Source organism: Lates calcarifer, linkage group LG1, assembly GCF_001640805.2.
Source record: "Lates calcarifer isolate ASB-BC8 linkage group LG1, TLL_Latcal_v3, whole genome shotgun sequence".
Lineage (NCBI taxonomy): Eukaryota > Metazoa > Chordata > Actinopteri > Centropomidae > Lates > Lates calcarifer.
The window spans coordinates 9289226-9313379 of NC_066833.1; the positions used below are offsets into that span (position 1 = coordinate 9289226).

Below are 24154 nucleotides of genomic sequence, written 5' to 3' on the forward strand. Positions count from 1 at the left end.
CGGGCCCGCTGGATCTGAGCCGAAACCAGCAGGAGAAGGCAGGAAACTGACAGGATTACCCCGACTGGGTCTGCTGGGCTTTGTGGAGATACACAGATGTGTGCACAAACAGAGGCGTGTCCGGGGATCGAACTGCAAGGCAATCTGACTTTGTAGTTTTTAATTAGGGGAGGGAGATGAAGGTGAAGGTATAGACTGTGCGACTAGACATTCTCCACTTGGAGGGTTCATTTCAAACAGCCTCACAGACTCTTCCTATGGTTTACAGAGGTCAAGTACACTTCGAGGTTGTAGGTAAAAACAGATTCTCTTCTCTGTTTTAGATTCATCACAAAGCTTCTTCCTGCATTATCAGAATCAGTGTGAGTGAATCACAGCCTGACATTTCTGTCTTCAGTTTGACGTCGTCATTAAATATTTGAGGTTAATAACGGGATCTGCTCGTCAGACAGACAAACACATGCCTCTACTGTTTGTGTCCTGGGAATATTCCTCAGTCTGCCACAGTGACCCATGACTGACTCTAACAACACCTGAGAACTTCATATATGAACCATGATCTCTTCCCTCATACTGTTTCTAATAACACGACTTTGATGTTTTCAGAGGCATGAAATCTTGATGAATACAGGTTGTACTGTGTGCTTTGTTCTTGCTCAAGGCTACAGAAAATACATCAACTCATTCTGTGAATAAATAGCTCTAAGGGGGCTTTATGAATGGGTAACAGTGCTGGAAATGTATTTTTTGTTTGAAAAAAATACAAATTTATAACTGCAAAAGTATTATCAAGGCAGAGTATGTATATAAAGTACTAGGCTAATAACTGTAACATAAAATATAAATTCTCAAATACAAGTTGCTGAAAAAGTATTATTCTACAGTACCTGAGTAAATATACTCACTTACTTTTTGCTTAGACCTTAATTTTAAATGTTTAATCCGGTGGAAATCAATAATAATAAGAAGAAGTTATTTTTATGTTTACAAATGATGTCTCTTACAGGGACAGGAACACCTCTGTAGGTTGATTAATGAGAGGACTTTCTGTGTCCAGAGTTTGATGCTTGTGGGGAGAACAGACATAACTTTATATAAACAGACAGTATTTGCTCCTGACATATGTTTGTGAGCTGAACTGTTTCTTTATTGTATGTTTTTATCTTCCTATAGATGATTTGAAGCTGTTCCGATGTGAAAATAAAGTCTCGTTGTCGGCAGGATTCGAACCTGCGCGGGGAGACCCCAATGGATTTCTAGTCCATCGCCTTAACCACTCGGCCACGACAACTGCCGGCAGATCTTCTGAAAGCATTTTCATTTTGACAACCAGCTTAAATTATCATATAGCTCGATAACAATCCTTAAAATGTGCTCAATAATTAATCAGTCAGGTCTCATCAGTCTCATTCTGCATTGAGTATTTTACCGCGGCTCCGGTCCTGTTCCTCTTCCTGTGGTGACAACAGCACCATCTAGCGGCGGTAAACACCTGTAGCTGTGATTGACACTCACTTGTTGACATGCGCTCACTTCAACTAGTCTTTCACCGCCTTTCAAAGTCTTTGGAAAATATCAGCTGGTTAAAATGTACTACAGTGAGGAATGAAAGAAATATGTCGAGGGGAAGGTTGTAATAAAATATAGATGCATCGTAGAATGAACATGAAACTGGATTTTCTCCAGGTGCTAAACAGCAACTTCAGTGTTTTACTCACCAGTTTTGTGGTTGCCTTTATTTTTGATAAGGGCCAGGAGCATACAGGACTTAAAGACCCTCACTGTGTGTTTGTGGAAAACATTTTAAAGGAATCCACAGAGGTGGAGGAGGTTTTCACATCCTCAATGAAAAAGGTAGAAACTCCACTTTGGAGACACACTCCATCAAATGCAAACATTAGTTAAAGGTATTACTGGTAAAATGTGCTTTAACTTTCAGCTTATTGTGAGTGTTAGAACATGAATCTGATGATAATGAACAGAGGCAGACACAGCGTGTTACATTTCGTGATATAAATTATTTATTTACATTTACAGAAAAATTACCCCATCAAGACAACGTAGTAATAACTATTGGAAATAGAACCCAAGATACAGTAGCTGACGTCATCGTCACAACCGAACAGAGAGCTCTATAATAACATTGTGCCCTCTGTCAAAGGTCTCCTATAACACAAAGTGCAAGGCATCACGTGTAGCCCCGGACCCCCCCGGCCCACCCCCCTCCCAGACTGAACAATACACACCTCATTTTTAAAGCCCGTTACCCTGCTTTGCACTACCCCGATTTGCTTTAACCCCCCCTCATCTACAAACAACAGACACTGGCTAGCCTCGCCTCTACCAAAGCTCACACATCTAATACACATTCACACACACACACACACACACTCACATTCAGTATCCTCAGCGCCCCCCCCCCCTCCAGGACACCTCACGGTTCAGTTTTTCAGAAAACCCTTGGGCAGAAGTGACAAGGTGCAAGGAGACACATCGGCAGCTTGAGGGAAGTCGGGAGGGGGGTCGGCGGCGGCGGTGGCGACTGATAAGGACGTTACCCCACGAGTGAGTCTCGCTGCTGACTGGTGCTCCAGCTCTGTCTCCGCCCTGCCGCCGTCCTCCCTGGGCATTCTTGAAGTTCATACTGGGAGAGAGGGCGGGGGAGTGAGGGGAAGCAGATCCTTAGCTTCAGGGTTGGCCTACAACAAGGGAGGGATGGGAGGGAGGGAGGGGGGACATCAAACGCCACGGCTCTCCGTAAAGTGGAGGGGGTGTTGGGGGACTCTGTCTGGTGTGTCTGGGCTCAGATAAGTCGGGTGGAGGCGCGCATGGTGTTCTCTGAACTGAAGTGGACATTGTTCTGCTTCTGCCGGTTGATCCTGTTGGTCCGTGGGCACTTCCTGTTCGGAGAGGGGAAGATGGCAGATGTTAGCCATGAGACTGTAAGAGAGAGAGCATGAAAACTTTTCCTGTTCCTACAGGTCCAAATAAAGCCGTCCTGAAATACTTTCTCAAAGGTTAAAGCTTGTAATCATCTATATTTTTCTTTTTCTTTCTTAAGTGCTTTCAGTCGACCTCTCTGGCTGCACACGCTCAACCAGTGAGGTATGGAAACCCTGTTTGCTACCTGAGGGGTAAAAACCAGGACAAAACCATCTGCAGGATTAACTGAAGGGGACTCAGGTGAGTGAATCAGGATCTGAAGACTTGACATGAAGTAAATACAACCTCTGCAGCAGACAGACACGAACCTTTCTGAAGTGCTTAGAGTTGAAGGTAACTGGACTCCTTTTAGGTTTCTTGAAGACGTTTCACCTCTCATCTGAAAGGTTTCATCATCGTTAAGCCACCCTGTCGTCATGTGAGTCGTCAGGGTCAAATGAACTGAAGGAGCCTTTTGAATCGAGAGGTGAAACCTTCAAGAAACCTAAAAAGACATCCAGTTACCTTCAACTCTAGCACTTAAGACGACCATGACCTGGATGACCTTCATTAGATTTAAATGTAAACACTTCAGATCGTTCTTAAAAAGACTCTACAAACAGCGTAGCAACATGTCCACAGATAAAACCTGAACAGTTCTCTGTGTCTGACTGACTTCATGTGAAACTAATCAGACTGAGCTGCTATAAACAGGAACATTAGCAGAGAGTTCACTGCTGCTGATGTGAGGAGCAGCCATCTTGGATTCTGATGTCGGGGTTGGTGGAGTTGCTCCAACTTTAGTTGAGACTTGGAACTTGGAAATTCCAACTTTTGAATCCAACTGTGAACACACCATGTGTTCTTTTCATCACACCTTTGCATAAAACTGCACAGGGTCTGAAACATCAGAGCCGCAGCTGGTTTCGGTCGGTGTGTAGAATATGTTGGCAGCGGTGAGAGTATAGAATAATAGGTGAGTGACAATAACAACAATAACAATATCCTGCAGTGAAAACCCTTTGGAGGGGACCTTTTCCAAGATGTGACTAAATGTCACAGGCAGGAGGCAGAGCTCGGAGATGACCTTTTCTGCTCCCACCTGTTGTTCCTTTAAGTGAATGACAAACCTTTATAAGAAGTGGAAATCACGTGAAACCTCAGCAACATTCACAAAACACATTAAACAAAGCCGAGTCGCTCCAACAGAGACACGACTCGGAGGCGAACCTGAGCGGAATCACTCATTTGTTTACACGTTTGTTAACTCAACAGTCTCCATGGTAACAAGTGCCGCACTGTGGACGTTTATACGGCTGAGTATCTTCTTATTTATACTCGATCTCCTGCTTTAAATGAATATTGCTGAGCAGCAGGACACATTAAAGCCTCTGTGGCTGTATTCAGAGCTCTGAGCTTCTCTTCCCTTCGTTATCTTCTCTCTGTACCCTCTCATCCTCCACCTCTCTGACTGCTCCCTCTCTCATTTCGTCCCTCCTCCTCTTCCTCCTCCTCCTCCTTTGCTCAGAGGAGCAGTTTTGTCTCGGCCAAAACTCTTTTAAAATCTTTTATTAAATGTCATAAATTGCTTAGGTCAGCTGGAGGCAGACAAGCTGCAGGCTATATCAGTAGATATGTGTGTGTGGGCTTTTTAGTGGGAATACAAAACGCCTGTTCAAACACAAGAGTGTGTGCTTGCCTACACAGATAACTGGCTTATACACACACACTGCATGTGTGTGTCCAGAGGGAAAGTGACAGGACTTTCTCTCTCTGGTGAAAGCAAGGTGACCTTTCAGCTGTTTCCTCCAGGCCTCGGAGCTCCCTCGCCTCCCCCCCATGTGACTCCCAAACACACACACAACCAAGAAATTTGAATGTGTGTGTGTGTGTGTGTTAGGGCATGACTCACCTGGTAATGCAGAGCACCACCACACAGATGATAACCACCTGGAGTGCTCCAATGATAGAGGCGATGAGGACGTAGTGCAGTTTGCCAGAGCCTGGCACCACATAGAGCACGTTGTACTCTTTGATATCACACTGGGGGCCCCTAAAACCAGAGTGACAGCTGAGATCACACACACACACCACACACACACACACCACACACACACACACACACACACACACATGAGTGGTTGAAAAGAGAGAGAGAGAGAGAAAACAAGTCATTTCTTTGCACCGACAGACAGGTTAATTATTTCGGTGTTTCTAATTGAAACGTCACTACCTGTTTGATGAAGACGTTGTGGTGGAACAATGCGTGTGTGTGTGTCAGTGCTTTTTCTTTGCTGTGACCGCGGAGATGAACATGACTGATGGAGCTCGCGGCGGGAAGTGAAGGCAGGGAGAGAGAGAGAGCGCGAGCTGTGGGCCTTCGTCCACAATAAAGCTGCAATTATAGATATGCATTGAAGGCGACGCCGCAGAGCTGCTGCTGCTGTAACTGTACATTACAGAGGCTGCAGAGGTAAAGCCCATAGACTGGTGATCCTGTATAACTGACATCAACTGGCTCGGTTAACTGTTTTAAGGCAACATGGTCGTCCGCCTCGACTGGTTGGGTGTAACCAATAACCAGAGAGATACACACTGGATTTCTCACTTTCAGACATGAACAACATCTTCTGCATCAGAGCAAAAAACAGGACGATGAGCTGCAGAAACACAAGATGTGGTTTATAAATAATTCCCAATCAAACTACAGACTGACTGAAAGTAAGTCTAAGACTTTACGTCGTTAGTATAAAGTATTTTGTTGTTGTTTTGTTTGTTCCCTGCCTGATGAAGAGCTGACAGGAATAAAAGACGACACAGCATGTTATCCTGAGCTGCAGAGACTCGATGCTCTGGAAACGACCACTTCCTGTGTCCACGTCAGGATCTGATCGGTCACGTGATCGAGCTTTGGGGTTTTGATCCCATCCCAGGTTAGCGGCGCAGCAGAGGTTACCATGGTGATCTATCTCGGTTAAAAGCGAGCCAGCTTCGTGACGACGGGGGGGGACGGGAACCCGAGTTGACACCAGATCACAGGCTCGTCTTCCTGTGCAGCTTCGGCACTTTTGTCCTTTAACACACGATTGAGTGATTAACAGAAAAAATTAAAACCAGATGCTCGATATCTGGAGATTCTATTAGAGATAATACATTTCCTTCTAAATGATGCAGTCAGCTGATTCATCATGACACACTGCTCTCCCCTACATCATATTACATTAGCAGTTTTCAGTATCGAGCATCGGTATCTGGTGTTTTCAGATTTAACCAGAGAGAGAGAGAGAGATTAAAAGAGGGACCGTTTTAGCTCGTCTCTGAGGACAAAGATCATCTCCATTAGTCTCTCTCTCTCTCTCCATCTCCTCTTCTTTACCTGCTCTCTCCATCTCTGGGGAGGTTGTTACCCACCAACACCTGCATATCCTTGTTTGGTACCAACACACACACACACACACACTGTACAAACACAGTCTCCTTCACATTATCTATCCCTTCGACCTGACAGTGTGTGAGATGAACACTGTAACCTTGTTCTGTTCTGTCTCCACACATGTGTACACAGCCATGCACCACCACCACCTCCCCCCTGTGCAGAGACCCCTCCTGCCACCTGCAGGGGGCAGCAGAGACCTGTCGCACCCGCTCTCTGTGCTCTGTATGCAGGGTGGGTGAGCTGGGACGAGCCAGGTTAGAGACAGAGGGAGAGAGAGAGATACCGAGACCCCCTGGCTGCTACGCTATCAGGCTGTAAGAGATGGCAGACCTGAGTGTGTGTGTGTGTGTGTGTGTGTGTATGTGTGTGTATGTGTGTGTGTGTGTGTGTGTGTGGGTGGCAGGTTTTAATATCATTCCTTATTGTGCCTGTGTGTTAATGTCTGTGCTGCCTGTGTGAATGTGTATGTGCACACAGTGTCATTTGCACCTGTGGAACTGATGCTCACTTCAGTGTGTGTGTATGTGTGTGTGTGTGTGTGTGTGTGTGTATGTGTGTGTACTTATGAGGCTCAAACATGGCTCTTATTTTATTGGTTTGGATGTTTCTGTCGGTGCTGATAATAATCCTCATGTTGTTGCAAACTGAAATGATCCTTTTAGGATTTCTCACGATACGATAACAAGTCCACGATATGATATTTAAAAAACGATGAGAAGGATCAGTCAGTCGTATTCACCGACGTGTCTGCATCTTGTTTTTTTGTTTGTCACCTTTTCCCGTCTCTGAAACGCTGCATCAGATCTAAAAGATGCTGGAGCATCCGAGAGCTTCAAAGGCTTCGTCTCTCTGTCCTCTGATCTGCTCTCTGCTGTGGGTTTGACGAGGGAGCGAGCGGAGCGCAAAGGATGATGGTCCCTGTAGTTCTCACAACTGCAGCTGTAAATAAAACTACTGTGTTTTTTTTATCCGGAGTGATGACACCGTTAGCCTAGCTAGCTTTTATTAGCTTTCATCTGAAGTTCATCTTCAAGTTCACGTCACCACAAACAACCTCTTTCACATTAATAACTGATTATATTACCTGCTGTCTGTAGAACAGGGAGGGAGGTGGTGACAGAGAGCTGGTCACTGTAAAACACTGCAGCTAATATTAGCTAAGATAAATATAGCTGAGTTGATTGTTGCACTGTAGCCAATAACAGCTAATATAAATGTAGCCGTATTGATTGCTAGCTAAATAAAAACCATTCGTCTCAATAAGAAATAATAATCAATAGTCCTGTTAGCTCAGTCTTTAGTGCTTATTTCAGCTCATGTCTTTAAACAGTAAAAAATGAGGCGCTGTGGTCGAGTGGTTAAGATTCATCCTGTAAACTCTGACTGTGCTCTGAACCTCTGCTTCCCGTCAGTCCCCCTCTCTCCGCCTTCATTTCCTGTCGCCTGTCAAGCTTCAAATATGCTCAAATAATACTTAACTCATCCCCACACACAGTGTATACAGAGTGTGTGTGTGTGTGTGTGTGTGTGTGTACCTGCAGGAGGGCTGGGCCATCATACTGGGGAACTGACACTCTCCATGGACGCAGTAGTTTTTGTAGTGATCTGGACACGGGATGTAGAGGCCGCGAGCCAGCCCGTTCCTCGACTCCTCTTTCTCCTCTACACACACACACACACACACACACCTCATTAATACTGAATGCACATACATTACTGCACTGAAAGACACAGGTTTTACTAAGAGAGAGGACGAGATGAATTATTAAGCTTTTCTGGTTAAGGTTAGAGGAGGATCACAGCCTGGTTCACAGTGACGTTTAGGCTACATTCAACAAAAACCACAACATTTCCCGACGCTCCACTGGCGCCTTTGTGAGTCGAAGCCAACATTACACCTGCGCTCACCTGTGAGGTCAGTCCGTGCAAAGTGCCCATCACCTTTGTTCCCGGTTATGATGTCACCTGGAGAGGACAGAGACGCATTAGAACGACCTCCTCTCCTCTATCAGGACTTACACACTCAAACTGATGCCAGTGCAGGTGGAGGCAGCTGAATGAAATTATCATCGCAACAAAGGGATCATGTGGTGTGTGCACTGTCTAGTTAATGCGTATAAATGTGAACCATTCTCTCCAGAAGTCAGAGACCATATCCCCTAATGTGTTGGACTGAACAAAGGGCAGAATGGAGCGGACTCAGGTAGAAAACATTCAGAGGGAATAATGCATTCTTTCTCACCGCACTGAGCTTGCATTGAATTCCCTTTTTCACAATGGCGAGACAAAACCTCCTTCCAATCATAATCATTTTATTGCAATTGATTTTTTTCAGCGGTGAGTGAATTTATTCCCTCAAACTGAGGGAAGTATTTCCCAGATTTATGATGCAAGACTTGTGGCATGAAATGTGCCTGGAACTGCGATTACTTTCCTCATTTCTTCTTCCTCCTTTTATTTGCTTGTAAAACACCAGAGGCACAATAAAAGAAACAAAGAAGCATTTTGAGGTCGGGGGGAGGTCAGGAGTCTCATGTTTACTTAAGAGAAATCAAACAAAGAAACTAAATGAATTTTTCCTCCCGCGTTTAATTTTTCCAGCTCCAGCATCGACGACAGCTCGAGGTGTTAAGGAGGCAGCACCGGATCGTTTTGAGCATCTGGTTGAATGTATATGCGCTGATGTACAGGTGGAAAAACAGGAGAAGGCTGGACTAGTCCCAGGAAATGTAAAACTGTTTCCCAATAATATGACAAGAGACACACGGGGAAATATTATAAACCAGCATTCTAAATGTCACGGTGTCTGAATCCTGGCTAACATGAGGTTTCTTAATGCTGCAGTTTCATAACAGAGTTTCCTGACATTTGTCTCTCTCTCTCCACTCTCCCTGACACAGATCGATGAGGGTGGTCCGACCCAAAAGGTGTAACACGGGGGAATACAGATTTCTATTTGTGTTCCAAGAGCTGGTTAGCCCTGATTGCTTTACCCCCCATTACTTCTCAAAGCTTTCATCTCGCTTCTCACATCTCGATCAATTGTCCCCGTATGTCCTGTGCGGCCGCAGAGCCAATCAAACGCTTTCAAATGTACTCATACAGAATAAAAGCCGCTGCACGATAGAGGTTTGAACGCCTCCCCTGAACCGCGGCCGTCGATAAGTCAGATCTTAAAGCGAAACGAAGCAAAATGAGGAGAAATTAAGATGTTGGTGGATCGAGCCTTAAATAAAATCAAATCAAAAACACATTCAGAGGAAGAATTCTTGTGCCTTTGTCTTCTCCCACACGGATTAGCAGTGTGATTCAGTTTAGGGATTTAACCACACGGATTAATAAAATAACTTCATCCCTGGAACCATTACAAACGAATACTGCATTCAAATAACAGATACTACACTAAAAAGGGAGGATTACCATTCACTAAAATGATCAATATACATAGGAGTGAAGGCTACGTGGGGTTTGGAGGATTATCTTTGCACACTATTCCAAAATATGATTGAGACTATCTTTAATTATGAGATGTGTTTGGAGCTGCAGCTGTCTGCGTTTAGCTCAGCGAGCCGCCTCGCAGCCTCACGTCAACTCCGAGCGAACACCTGCTCAGGGCGGACGGACTGACGGCGTCCGCTGCGAACGTCGAGGCGTCGTTGCATCTTTTAGAATGTGTGTTAGAAGTGTGTGTGTGTGTGTGTGTGTTTGAGTGTCTGACCTTGGCAGTGGCCCAGGTACTTGACCTCGATGCGTTCCTGTTTCTGACAGGACGCCTCCTTCACCTGGCAGGGGTTGTCATAGGAACGACCGTCGGAGGCACACACCGGGTTGAAGCTGATGTGGGAGCAGTCGATGTTGCACACACACCTGAGGAACGAGAAATCACGTCAGAGCAGCAAACTTCCTGGTGTTTTATTTATCATCGATGTCAACATTTAAAATAAATGAGATCTGAAATATGAATGAAAATGAGAGCATCTTTATCCTGCAGAGACTTATGTGTGTGTTTGACTGCGAGAGACACAGACCCAAATTCATTCAGGGATTAAAAATGAGACAGAAAAAAATAAAAAACTGTACAGCTTGCACTCAGTCAGGATGCTGGACCATGCACAGTAATCCTGTTCAAACTGGGGTTTGGCACATTCAGTTTGACACAATAGCAAATGGCTTTAACTAAAAAAAAAAAACGAGCCAGGCTGCACCGAGGGCTTGATTGACAAATGATGTAGCCTGACAAAGGCAGGAAGCAATTAATAATGAAAGAAGTGTCGACGACGAAGCCGAACATTTTACTGTTGTGGAGGAAAAAGAAGCAGCGGCTATTCAGAAGTTCTCAGATATGAAACCCGTGTTAGATAACATTGACAGTGGTCTAAAAGGAAAATAATAACTTATAAGTAAAATCTATTATAACACATACGGACACAGCTTGCTGAGAAGTCACTGAAGATCACAGATTGTATTACACCACGTCTTAATAACGTCCTTCAACAAAAACCATTCAGCTGAGAGACTGTAAAAAAAAAGATCCGTATGAAGATGAGGAAAAGTGTGCAGCCTGTTTTACCTCTGTCCGTTCTTTACTCTGTGCGACAGATGATTCCTTTCAGTACAAGTTGGAAGTCTAATTAGATGATGTTGTTTTTTACTGCGTTACATCCATGACCTTTCTAAATGAGTCATTAAATCAGTGACTTCCTTCCTTGAAGCGGTATCCTCTGCTGTGTTGTTGTGGCCGACTGAGATGCATCCACTCCTCCTCAGCGACTCAGGAGCTTCACTCTCGCAGGTTAACCACACCATTTACTGTGTGAGACATACATGTGTGTAAATGTGTGTGTTCTGGCATACGTGTAGTGTGACCCTCGAGTGTGTGGCAGGCCTGATCAGCAGAAATCACACCCGGATCGCCTTCCCCAGACACTTGCTGCTGAGTAGCACTGAACACTAGATTCTGTAATTATAAATCTGTCATTATTCTCTCGCTCCTTTCATTTTCCCCTGGTGCCGGGCTCTCCGTAAAGCTCAGGCGCTCGCCTGTCTTACAGCTGCATTTGCATACACGCCCACGTGGGCGCCCGCCAACGCGTAAACGTGTGCCCACACACACACACACATGCAATCACACGCACAGACACTCTTGCAATCAGCCGTGATGATTCGTACCGCTGACGTTGATGTTGATTGAAACGCCGTGCAGCAAAGCGTGACAGTGCTCAGCTACTGTTGTAATGATGGATCAGCAAAGTAAGAATGATGTGAAGAAAGGCTTCGTTCTGGATCTGAGAGGACACGGTCGCGTATCCAAAATCCCACATGGCACTGAAAGTGAGCCGCCACAGCAGTGATGACCTGCCACTGCAGAGGGTTACACAACACAACTGTAACACACAACCAGACTGTAACTCTGCGGTTTAAAGCTGCGGAGGCTCACAGGTCAAATCCTCTAAACTAAAGCCGACGTTTCCTTTTCATGGTCAACATCAAAAGTTTGTTTTTCAAAAATTCAGAAAGTAAACAACAGACTTGTGTTACACGCAATACAAAAAGATGTGTGTCTCAAACACATATACACTGAACAACCAAGCACACACCCCTCCAATGGCAACAACACTCCCCAATGTCAGGGGCCTCCCCCAGCAGGATAATGCTCCCACCACACCACAAAAACTGCTCAGGAATGTCTCCAGAGCCAAAGCTGTTGACCTGGGCTCCAAACTCCCCAGATCCCAGTCTGATTCAGTGGGAATTTTTCACAGTTTTCTGATATTTTACATGGAAAATAATTAGTTGCTTAACTGGAAAAAATAACTGGCAGATGAAGCAGACTGTTAGCTGCAGCCCTAATATTGTTTTTTCCCCCCAAATGAGTTTGACAGTAACAGAAGCTGCTGTAACTACTCGCTCAAAGTGACATCTGCCTTTGGATACGCCCTAAAACAACACGTTATAAATCAGTTTTATTCTTTAAAGACACATAGTCAACATACATTCTCCACCACATCTGTAAAACTTTCCCTAAAACTGTGTTTGCAGGAGGTTTTGAGATATCAGCCTCGATACCTCCGGGAAAAACTATCGACAGCGTTTTCTGTGTATCATCCACGGCAACACGGATACTGTTTGTGGGAACAGATGCTGAGTTTTTTTAAATGGCATTTTCTTAACTGTGAGCAGCACAAATGAATTTACATTTGCTTCCATTTAGAGGAGTGTAAAAATGAGCACAAAACGAGTCAGAAATTCACCGGTCTGACACAAATTCTCTGTGACATTTAAGCAAACATTTATATAGCTACCAAAAACCAATCCTTTTTAACACTCTGTGTGTGTGTGTCTTCACATATGTCGAGCTTCCCACTGGAAAAACTGAGACAATACAGTATTTTTCTACCCAGTTCAGGATAATGATGCAGAGGTAAAGACGACCCAGCTGGCAGCATTTCAGCAAAAAACAGAAGTTGGTTTCTGGTGGATCGCTGACGAGAGAGGCATTATTCTCTGGGGAATTTCTCATATTCAGTATAAACACTGATTCTGTTACTAATAGTCAAAACTACATATAGTTCTTATACTGAATTGACTTTGAATCTGTGTGAGACAAGTCACACACTCTTATTTACACCGTGTGAAGGTGGATATCCCATCAGTTAAAAGCCAAATCTGCACAGCCTGTACCACCAGAGGCAAGTGAGAAATAAGGGAGTTAACCTTTAAAAATGATACAACGCAGAATATAATTTTGCAACAGCCACCCTCCAGACAAGATTAGACTTACAATTAAAGTGTCTGTGTTATCGTAAAAAGTATCTAAATGAGAATAGTTTTAGCATGAAAGGAGGCGGCGAGGAGAACTGCGGGGAGTTAAGAGGAAAGCAAAAATCTTAGGAGCGTCTGAGCTCAAAGGAAATTTCCACGCATCATTTTAAAAGAGAGTATAAGCTTAACATGTGCATATATACATGCTACATGCTACTCCCCCCCCTCTCTCTCCTACAACCTCCCATCACGAGGAGCTCAGCCATCCCAGGGGCTGCTGCTGCTGGTCGGTGGCTGATGTCTGGGCTCCATACATTTTTAATGAGGCCTCTCACTTTCTCCACAATAGGCACTATAGCACCAGTGGACTGCAGTGCGTCAACACATCCTAATGCTGCTCGCACACGCACTCGAACGCCCCGCAGACAGTCACATACATGCACGAGACAGAATCGCTTTGTGTTCAGGCTTGTTTTCCTCCCTCCCTCCCTGTTTTCTCTCTCTCACACAGATTCATCGCTTCACACGTTCTGCTGAGAGGTACAAAGAGGTAGAGGAGTGTTAAGTGAAAGTTAGCGCTGTGTGTGAACCTGTGTACTGTACGTATGAAAGCATGTGTGTGTGTGTGTGTGTGTGTGTGTGAGGATACTTTCTTAGCAGGATGTGTGGTATTGATTAGCTCCCTCCCATCAAACCTAAACCACCCCCCAACTGAAAAAGGCCACTTTACACACATGTAAACACACACAAAAACAGCAGCTGAGACCAACATATCCACTGACTGCCTCACGCTGTATACAAATCCTTAGCAGCAAACCTTATTGCAACTGAACATGGCATTGATTTTCATAATCCTCAGCCTCAAATTTCACTGTAATCCTCTGAAAACTGAGTGAGAGAGAAGAGCAGACAGACAGAGAGGGAGAGAGGAAAAAAGCCAGGAAGAAAAATGAGAGAAGAGAGGTTAAGTGAAGTGAAGACACACACGTTAGAAATGCTAACTGGAAATTAGAGATAATATATGCATAAATATGACCTTTTATTTTGTTGTCAGAAGCAGACACGTGTACAAAACACTCTTTAAAATGTAAATACTTTTTTTTGCATTCTCCTCTCATTTTGATTCATTTTTGTTCGTTAAACTTCAACACCATAGCTCGCTGCGTTGGCTGGCTGCAGTCTGTGGGCTCAGATGCAGTGATCTAGAAAGCTTCTAGAAAGAAGCTACATTTAAGTTTGACCTGCAACTTTGCACATTTCCAGTTGATTCCCACCCTGCTGCAGCAACCTGTGACTTTCCCTCTGTCGGGCTTTTCATTGGAATTCCCTTTCGCTCTCCAAAGCTTCAATAAGGACATAAGTGCCGGCTTCTCGCCTCTTTGTCATGAGGTCTAAACCCAGCGTTCACGCAGCGAGTGTCCCTGCAGCCCCGCCCCCGCTATCTGTTCCTCCTCCACCTTAATTCTATCAAAACCGATGGGTGCTATTGATGGGTTTGAAAGCACGGGTTCTTGTGGGTAATTACAGCTTTATGCCACAAATGGATCTAAATGGGTTTTTGTGACACTCTATTGATCCTTGAGGGGTAAATTGGTCTTTTTTTGCCTGCTCTCTGCCTCCGGACTGAGCTACACAGGGCTGGTGTGAGGACTGCAACAGGGTTAAGTGCAGTGTAGCTCAGCCAGCATACGTAGGCTACAGCATTTCACATCGCTGAGCACATTTCTCTTCTCCTTATTTGAATCCAGATGGTGAATGAAAAATGATGACAAACAGAATCAAAGGAAGAGCCTGAGCATCATTTCTGAGCACATTATGGAAACAGGCCATCATTACAACAGGCATACATTCTTTTACACTGTCAAACTGAATACAAATCATAAGCAGGTTCCAAAAATAAAAACATCAAAATGCTGAGGGCGGTTTACATTTTCAAACTGATGCATTAACTGCATAAGAGTCCAGCCTGCTTCGAGAGTCGGTGTTGCGTTCACTGGCGCTCATTAACGCCGTTCCTGCAGTTGCAACTGAGCTAATCAAAGCTTCTCAGGTGGGATTAAGGATGTGATCTTCCTGCGCCAGGGTCAGAAAACACCACTGGTGACAGGCGTCGATGCCGAGTTCAGACCTCAGGCTGTGATCCAGATAATTATCAAACACAAAAGGCCTGTAACCTGTCTGCTGTGTCATTGTGGAGGACAAACAATAAGACCGGCATATCAGAAGCTCTCTGATTCATAGCTTATATCTCGTTTGTTAAAAAAGCAGGTTTTGTGTCAGACTGTGCAAACATGTTTCATCTGCCTTAACTACACATTAACGGTTGTAACTTATCAAAAAATGTAAATAAAACAAAAAACTATGACGACTACGATCACAGATTTTTGTGTGAAAAGTATTTCCTGTCTGGGAGTTTGTATCTACAGTCCAGCACTTTATTTTCATCAGGCGAGTCATGTTTTTAGCTAAGGAGTAAGAAACTGTGTTTTTTATATCCACGTTTTTTTTGGGTCACTTTTCATACGGGGCAGTGGACGCAAAAGTTGACAGAGTAGATGTTAGTTTTGGTTCAGCCCTGTTAGCTGTTAGCCTTGTTAGTCCTGTTAGCTGTTAGCCCTGTTAGATGTAAATCCTGTTGGCTGTTAGCCCTGTTAGCTGTTAGTCCTGTTAGCTGTTAGCCCTGTTAGATGTAAATCCTGTTGGCTGTTAGCCCCATTAGCTGTTAGTCCTGTTAGCCGCTAGTCCTGTTAGTCCTGTTAGCTGTTAGTCCTGTTAGCCGCTAGTCCTGTTAGTCCTGTTAGCTGTTAGTCCCTGTTAGCTGTTAGCCCTGTTAGCTGTTAGCCTTGTTAGTCCTGTTAGCTGTTAGCCCTGTTAGATGTAAATCCTGTTAGCTGTTAGCCCTGTTAGCTGTTAGTCCTGTTAGCCGCTAGTCCTGTTATCCCTGTTAGCTGTTAGCCCTGTTAGATATAAATCCTGTTGGCTGTTAGTCCTGTTAGCCCTGTTAGCTGTTATTCTGTTAGCTGTTAGCCCTGTTAGATGTAAATCCTGTTAGCTGTTAGTCCTGTTAGCCCTGTTAGCTGTTAGTCCTGTTAGCTGTGTGGTCTGGGATGAAACCTTTTCAGTCGATTAAAAACATATGGCGTGCTTCCATCTTTATTGTTACAGACGGTTTTTCAGACCGTCTTAATCGGTGCGTCGTCACTGTTAAGGAACCAAACCGCTTCCATATAATGGACGTGCTGTGACCTTTTGTTGTCAACAGTTTCCTGTTCAGAGGATAATGTGAGTTCTCCACTTTCGTGCCTTTCAGCGGTTCCACTCATGTTTCTGACTCATCCACAGCTTTCTTCACCGCTGGGTCAGGAAATGTGCGTGAGCTAAAAACTGCTGCCTGACCGGCTGTTGTTGTGTTAATGCTGCAGTGCGATAGGTTGTTGGGTTGCTGAGCTTATCGTCTTAATCGACATAAATTTTACCGCGATCTCATTTTATCACCTGGTTCTGTTTGAGAGTGACATCAATCTTCATAAAAAGCAATTACAACATTTTAAAATAACATACTTCTCCAATCAATGAGCTTTATGACTGAACGATGCAGTGAAAACCTTACACAGTGGTTAACAATGCACAAATCAACGTTTATTACTGCGTATTGTTTGTATGAAAATAAGAACAATGTATTGTTATAAACACATCACTTTACAGTCACCTGGTCTTTGATTGCAGCCATCCACCTCCACACTCATTGTTTGATTAACTGACGGTTTGTTTGATTAAAATCAGCTGCCGTCTGATTGGGCTAAGCGAGTGGTTGGCTGCTGCGTGATGAAAATTACCTGCTGTTGGGTCGCAATTACCTGCGTGATTATTCACCAGAAACACTCTTATCAGAACAGTTTGGGTTTTTTTTTTTTTTTTTTAAAGATTAAGAAGTACTTGTATTTTCTTTTTTAAACGAAGGGACACTAAAATATTTACATCTGTTTGTGTCAACTGATTTTTGAAGGAGATACGTGACTCCCTCTCTCTCTGTCTTTATTCCAGGTTTCTGTTTGGACAGTATGTTGTGCTGCTCAAATTGATTTCTGTGTTTTAATAGAATATTCAGGTGCATTTGTGGGAGTGGGCGGCATCAGGACGAGCGGACTCCAGCTGTTTGGTATTTGGAGCGAGGCTCCCTCTGCATCATGAAGCTCTTCCTTGGCATTACGGTTATTGCACACCAGGGTACATTATCTTTCCATTACATCCAGTAGTTTGATAGAGTCATAGTCTCAGGGTGCTTCTAATTTCTAAGCCGTACGCCTGGGATTTCTTATAAGAGCTGCCTCTCTTTTGCTGATACCACCTGATCCTTTGCTCCACGCTAAATCTACAATGTTCATCTGAGCTTCATTCACACTGCAAATAAATAAAAGCTGATATTGTCTGATGCTGGAAAACAGTTCACCAGTTGAACCTCCATCTAATTAGGGCTCTGCACACGCATGTTTGTTATGTCCCCCTGAGGATGTTTTTCAGCGCTGCTTCCTTGCTAATGCATGAAAGGGAGGTGATAACATATCACCTGCATCCGCCTCATCTGCAGTAAATGGTTAAATTTATGACAAACGTTATTTCTTCCCTGAACTAGTTTCCCGTGTGCGAGTCGAAGCCATTTTTGGCCTGACATTGCCAAGTCCTGTAAGGATAGTAATTGGATTTCCAGAATAAGCGAAAATCTCCTTTCTCTCTGCGCCCTGCTCTGGTAATTGAGGTTAAATGAAATGGTCAACCATGCACTAAACCTCAGTGGGTGTTCATCAGCGGGGGTGTGCAGTTTAAAGAAAAGTTTTTATCTAAATGCTCAGTGTTTAAAGGGACTAAGGTGTTTGATGGCAAAACCTGTGGAAACGTTAGCCCGCTAACTGCGGCCGAGCAGCAGTTTCAAGTGTCCGAACTCACCAAACATCCTCCGCGTCCACGTCGCACTCGGCCCCAAACTGGACAAATGTCACAGGTGGACGTCTCCTTCTGTCCAGGCTTCAGCTGAGCCCTCTCCACCTGAAAGTGACAGAGAGAGACAAACCATGTCACGCCCGTTTTCATCGAGGACACACACTTCCTGTCTGTCTTTTAAAGCACAGCTGCTTCTTTCAAACCTGTAACAAAGCCCCGCGACAATGGCTCCTCTCACAACGCGATACGACCCTGAGAAATCAGCCTTGGACAACTCAAGTGCATTTACATTCTGCCATATCCCGCCATAATCCCCGGCAAGCTATCTCCTTCATCCATTCGCTCTTTCTCCCCCCTCTTTCTTCTCTCCACCCTCTCCCCTCTCTCATCTATCACTCTCAAATCCCTGCTGATCTTTTTGGAGTCCCTCTTTTATTTCATCGCGCTGATTTTCTCGCGCTGTGAGTGCGACGACTCCTTGGCGGCGGTGTGGGTACTGGCGTCAGGCTTATGGCGGCTTAGGGACCCCGCCGGTGCATATCACGCCTCATGAGCGGCCGAGGGGGAGAAGGGAAGAGACAGAGGAGGGAAGGGGAAAAAAAAAAAAAAGCAATCTGGTCAATCTCAAATTGCATTCTCCTACCACAGAGGACTCCTCCAGTCTCTGCACACGTTCGCTCTTCTTCTCTTTCCCCTTCGGCCTTCTTCTCCATTAGACAAGCTCTATTTTTAAACTTAGCAGGGCCCGTGAGGACAACTTTCGAAAAAGAAGACGAAGAGGTGGAACTTGGCATCATTTCCCCATGTCATATCTTTAATCTCCCCAACACATACACATGCACAGACACCCACACTGCTGCCGCCACACATTTCTCCCTTGTGTCGCCTCTTTCATTTTCCCTTCTGAAACTTTTGTTATTTCTTGTGATCCCCTGTGACACGCTGGATGAATTGGAAAGAACTCTGGTAGGGAGGTTTAACCTGATTTTCCGCTGTCAAGCTTAAGTTGGGTTTGACTCTTATTTTAAGGTCAAAGTCAGTTAACTTTACTTCGCTCTCTTTGACTGTTGAATCTAGTTAGCAGCTGACGTGCCTCCTCCATAACTCTGCGCTCGGATTTTGTTGCTGTTGGGTCAGATTATCCCAACAGCTTCATTCGTCTCTCTTCGCCTGTGTCCAAAAACACAATGCAGCCTCCAAGATTGAAAAGTTCCTTTGCTGAGGATGTTAAGCTCCTTTCAAACATCCTGCCTTTTGCTTTCAGTGTTTTTTTTTATTTCTTTTGAAGCTGGTGTCTGAAGCTGCAGGTTGGAAGGCAGCCACGGCGACGAGGCAGTGTCCTCTGAATGCTGAATATTTGCAGTCAGGTGGCGAGATGTACATTCTGTATTCACAGCTTTACCTTCAGGTCACAGGACTGGCAAGACTACAAGGTGTGAAGCTGCGTTGGCACGTAGCCCGCCGGTGAAGCCTGAATGCCAAATCATCTCAGTGTGCACTGCAAAAACCATTCCAGCAACTTCTGTATGTCACGTTAGGATAAGATCAATTTAAAGTTGTCGCATGTGTTTGTAAAAACTTCCTGAAATTTTGTATGTTTGTTGATGAGAAAATGACTGAAAGCAGCTGAGAGCGTTCACATCTCAACATAATGAGTTGTGAAAAACATTTTGCCGTCTAGTTTCACGGTGGTGTTGAGTATGTGCTAACAGAAAGACCAGCAGCGGTATGTGCAAAGCTGGCAGCGCCTTAATTGAAAAGGTGGAGCTAATTAAAAATAATGAGCTGTGTGAGCTGCCTCTCCACCAGCTGTCTCAGCTACTGAAATCATGAACCTCATCAGAGCTAAACACAACGAAATACCAGGTCACCGCTGAGCTCACCGGCCGAGAGACAAACAATTCATATTTATCCACAGCTCCTGACAGAAATCACACATCTTCAATATGACAACATTTGTCCACTGTTCTGTCTTAGTGGAAGAGGCTCTCCACCAGTTTCTACACAAGGAGCACAAACCAATTCTCGTTTCTCATCAGCATCGTATTTGTTGTAGAGTAACACATTTTATCACGTTAGCTTCCAGTAACGGTCAAGCTCCAATAACCCTGGATCCTACATTTACCACAATGCAACTCAGCAGCCATGATAAATACTCTGCACATGTGTTTCAGTCTCTTTGCCTCCAGTTTGAAAGGCCGGCTCTTTGTTATCATCTGTACCTCTGTCACTTGGTTCAATATTTCAGACTGAGCCAGAGAAACATTACATAACTCACAGGCCGAGTACGACTCTTCACTGCTAAACTGATCCCAATGTGGAAAAAGTCACTAATTCAAGCATCTTTTAATTCACACACTTTCAAGGCTTGTTGTCAGTGTTGCTCTCAGGTGTTCGACTGTGCATGGCGGTTCAATTATACCCGCTTGTTTTTTGTCTCACATCAGAGTTTAGGATCCGGTCGACACCGGAGCTCACGCTGATTGAATTAGCCAGGTGCGACTACTTTGACCGCTGACGTAAAATGTAATTTCCCTTATTTCCACCTGTCGTGTATGTCGCGGTGTGTGAAATTTTCTCTGCAGCTAGCCAGCCTCTCCGTGCTCTGTCAAGTGATCAGCTCCACATAAAGGCCTGTGGGCAGGCGAGCATGTAGTTTCTCCCACGACTCTGCCTCTCCTACGATTGCACATGAGTTGAAAAGAGGGAGGGAAGGCGAGGGATGGTCTTTGTCACATGTGTGAGACAAAACGCCAACATCGTCTCCTTCCCCCTCTTCTTTTCTGTCCTCACACTCCGGCTGACAGCTCCACACACACACACACACATGCTACTGCAGACACAATTACCGAAGGTGACCGGGGACAGGCAGTGTTTTCCACTCCTCAAATCCCTGATAGAGTCTCCTGCAGCACTAACACAACATCTCCCCTGTTTCTGTGTCTGCTAATCCCTGGAATCAGCAGACACGGCCGGGTAATGACTGAAATGATTAGCCCTTCTAGTGCCCCCACAATCACCCCCCGCCAGCTCCTACATCACCTAATATCGATCCACCCTTGGACCAGACTGGCCTCCTCTGTGATTACTGTCCCAGCCTCACCTTCATCTCTCACACATCCTGTCTTCCCTCTCTTCTTGTTATAATTAGTTCAGTTTAATAAACATGCTTCTAAGTGTAGGTTACGTGTGAGAGGAGGAAGACGGAGAGGAAAAGTAAAGATTAAGTTAGAAGGATGAGGAGAGGAGATTAGAGTGAAATGATGAGTTAAAGGGAGATAAGCAGATAAAACAACAGAGGGGCAAAAATCGGTGGATCAGTCACGACGGAGCTGTGGGGCTTCCTCTCGGGGTTAAAGAGCGCCTCTAATCCCGTTACTGGTGTCTGGAGCTCGGCCACGCTCTTAATACCACACACGCATGTATGTGCACAAATTCACATGTAAATACAACAGAGCTCAGCAATGCAGAACTCCTGCACTTAAACCCGGGACTGCGCCGGTGATACTAGCCCGCCGGGATGCCACAGAAAATGGGAAAGGTTTACAGCGAGGGAGGAAACCGGCGTGACAAGCTCGGAGCTCATTTAACTGCAGCAGCTGGCCGAGTCGCTCTGGTGTGAACGAGCGCTGGTCGACTGGTTCAGCTCCTGTAACTTGTGAAATCGAACCGGCGACAGAGAGCAAAGTAGAAAAAATATCTGCGATGGGAGAGCAAGTAAGTTTAGGTTTATGATGTTTGTTTTAAAAAGAGGTTTGTCACAGAGGAAGCGATGAATGTAGATCAGCTTACAGCTCATTCATCACGGCGTGAGGTGATTTTAGTTTGGGTACATCTGCACTGTAAATGACTTACAGAGCTAAAACTCTAACACGTCTTCCTGTAGAGTATCTACGTCCTTTTCATATAAAACACTGCTCTGAAATAAAGAAAATTATAAATGTATTGACTACTCTCCAGGGCACAGTAAGGTCCTAAAAAACAGTGAACGAGGCCGTGACGAGTTCTTCCAACGAGCTGCAGGGTTTAATGGCTGAGGTGGGACGCGCTGTTGCCGGGGTGATTCACCTGTCGCAGCTTTAATGGCTGCTGAAAAACCTCCTGCGACAGCCGGGGGCCGGCGGTCGGCAGACGGCGAACTGAAGAGGGAGGTTCTGTGTAAAACTGATGGTCTCAGCAGCGCAGATTACACTGCTAATGGCTTAAAACCAACTATCTCAATCTCAATCCAATCCAGATTCCACCGTGTCCCCGCGTAACCCGACCGAGTTTTACAAAGAAGAGCGGGGACATCGAGATGTGCCAAGCTGATACAACTGCAACTGCTGCCTCTGCTACAGACTGATTGTTGTTCTTTGTCTTTCTCCCACACACTATCTCATCTTGTGCTGGATATTATACAATGCATAATGTATCTTGTCTACATGAATGCAGGGCACAGGCGAGGTGTGCTGGTGATTTTCTTTCTACAGATACATCAGTGAAACTAAAATGAAGTTTAAGAAGAGAGCAGGGAGCGAGAGAGATCATTCATTTGTGCAAACACCCAAACACAGACAGGAGATTTAGGGCACTCTAGCGTGGGGCTATCATACGGATGATGAATGAAGCCCACACACCCCTGGAAAACAGAGCAGGACCACTACGACCTTGGTTGCAAACACACTGGGGAGAGACAAAGAGGAGAGAGGGGAGGAGAGGGGAGGAGAGGGGAGGCACAGGCTGATACATCCTACACTTGGCTGAAGCAGACGCAGCGTAAACCCCACGTGTCTCATTGTTGTTACTGAATCACCCTTCAGAAGGTTTAACACCAGGTCCAGACTCAACATGTTCCAGACTCCCCGGAGCATTTAACTGATTCATCTGGATATTACAGGAAAATGTGATATAATCTGATGCAACATGCATGATGTTGTGATAACTTCCTATAGAGTACAACTACCACTATCGTCTACCACTATCTAAATGAAGTGCATGAGATGTAGGGAGTGGAGTGTTGGAAACTTTCTGTGGGAATTAATGGGAATAAGTTGGAAATTTGCAAAAGCTAGCAGCAGACTGCAGCATAATCTTGGTTAAAACAACCAGATTTAATGTAAACAGAGTTGAATTTCTGCCCTGTTCTGTGCATTTCTCCATCACATGCTGCTGAAGCCACAGTACTGCATCCAGTCTGGATCAGATTACTGTGGGTAAACATGTGTGATCTGTTTAACCAGCAATTAAATAAATAAATGTGTTTATACAGTAGCTAGCTAGCCAGTAAATCAGAGATGCTAAACGCTAGCAAGCTAACACGGCTAACTGACAGTTTGATTCTGGTTCTGCTCGATGTTTCGCTCACGGCGGCAGCTGCTGGGTTTCTCTTTGTAAAGATAATAATAGAAAGCTTTATAAACAAGGCTAGCTATCATGGTGCTAACTCAGCTGTGCAGGCAGCTATCCAGCATCAACTGCAGCACAAACTACAGCCTCCACATTACCCACACAGTCTCACACAAACTTCTTCTGATCTAAATGACTCCGTAAAAACACACTCGGCTGCACCGAGCGTTTCACAGGACTTGTTTACAGGCCACAGGATAAATGTACAAAACCAGCAAAACAAAATGACGCCTATTGGCAGGTGTGATAAATCTTCCACAGGGCTGTTTTCTTCCCGTAAACGGACATGTGATCCATGAAAGGTGATACAGGAAGCAATAAACATGAGCCAAACAGCTGATAATGGCCCAGGACGATGATACGGGATCTGTGGTGCAGTCACATTGTATCAGCGTCACTGTGCAACCGGTGAACACAGTATGAACTCTGACTCATCTAAGATGTAATCTTTCAATTGTGTGGGGGGCTCCATTAAAAGAAGACCGTGCTGACAATTAAACTATGAAACCCATCAATCAAAATGACATTATCAACGGGCCTCTGCCCCAAGTGGCCGATCTGACAGGGTGAGCCGGGCCAGAGAACAGAAGACAGCCAAATAATCCATAAACATAATGGACATCAATATTGAAAAGATGACAGATGAGACTGCCGACAGAGGCCGGGATTCAATTTCTGTTCCTTTTTTTTTCCTGCAGGAGACCATAT

The 24154-nt window shown here is 44.8% G+C and overlaps 1 protein-coding gene and 1 non-coding gene across 2 annotated transcripts in view; both read right to left on the reverse strand.

The window, feature by feature from the left end:
- Positions 1-1209: 1209 nt before the first annotated feature.
- On the reverse strand, positions 1210-1291 carry trnas-aga (transfer RNA serine (anticodon AGA)). Its single transcript has one exon. It is a non-coding gene; the product is annotated as a tRNA-Ser (tRNA).
- Positions 1292-1998: 707 nt separating this feature from the next.
- The window catches only part of tmeff2a (transmembrane protein with EGF-like and two follistatin-like domains 2a), a 78551-nt gene continuing 56395 nt past the window's right edge, over positions 1999-24154 (reverse strand). Inside the window, 8 exon segments of the mRNA XM_018683165.2 lie at positions 1999-2900; positions 4835-4993; positions 7894-8020; positions 8267-8323; positions 10077-10225; positions 18065-18105; positions 18107-18139; positions 18141-18163. Coding sequence (XP_018538681.1) covers positions 2804-2900; positions 4835-4993; positions 7894-8020; positions 8267-8323; positions 10077-10225; positions 18065-18105; positions 18107-18139; positions 18141-18163 — 686 coding nt within the window. The 3' untranslated portion in view covers positions 1999-2803.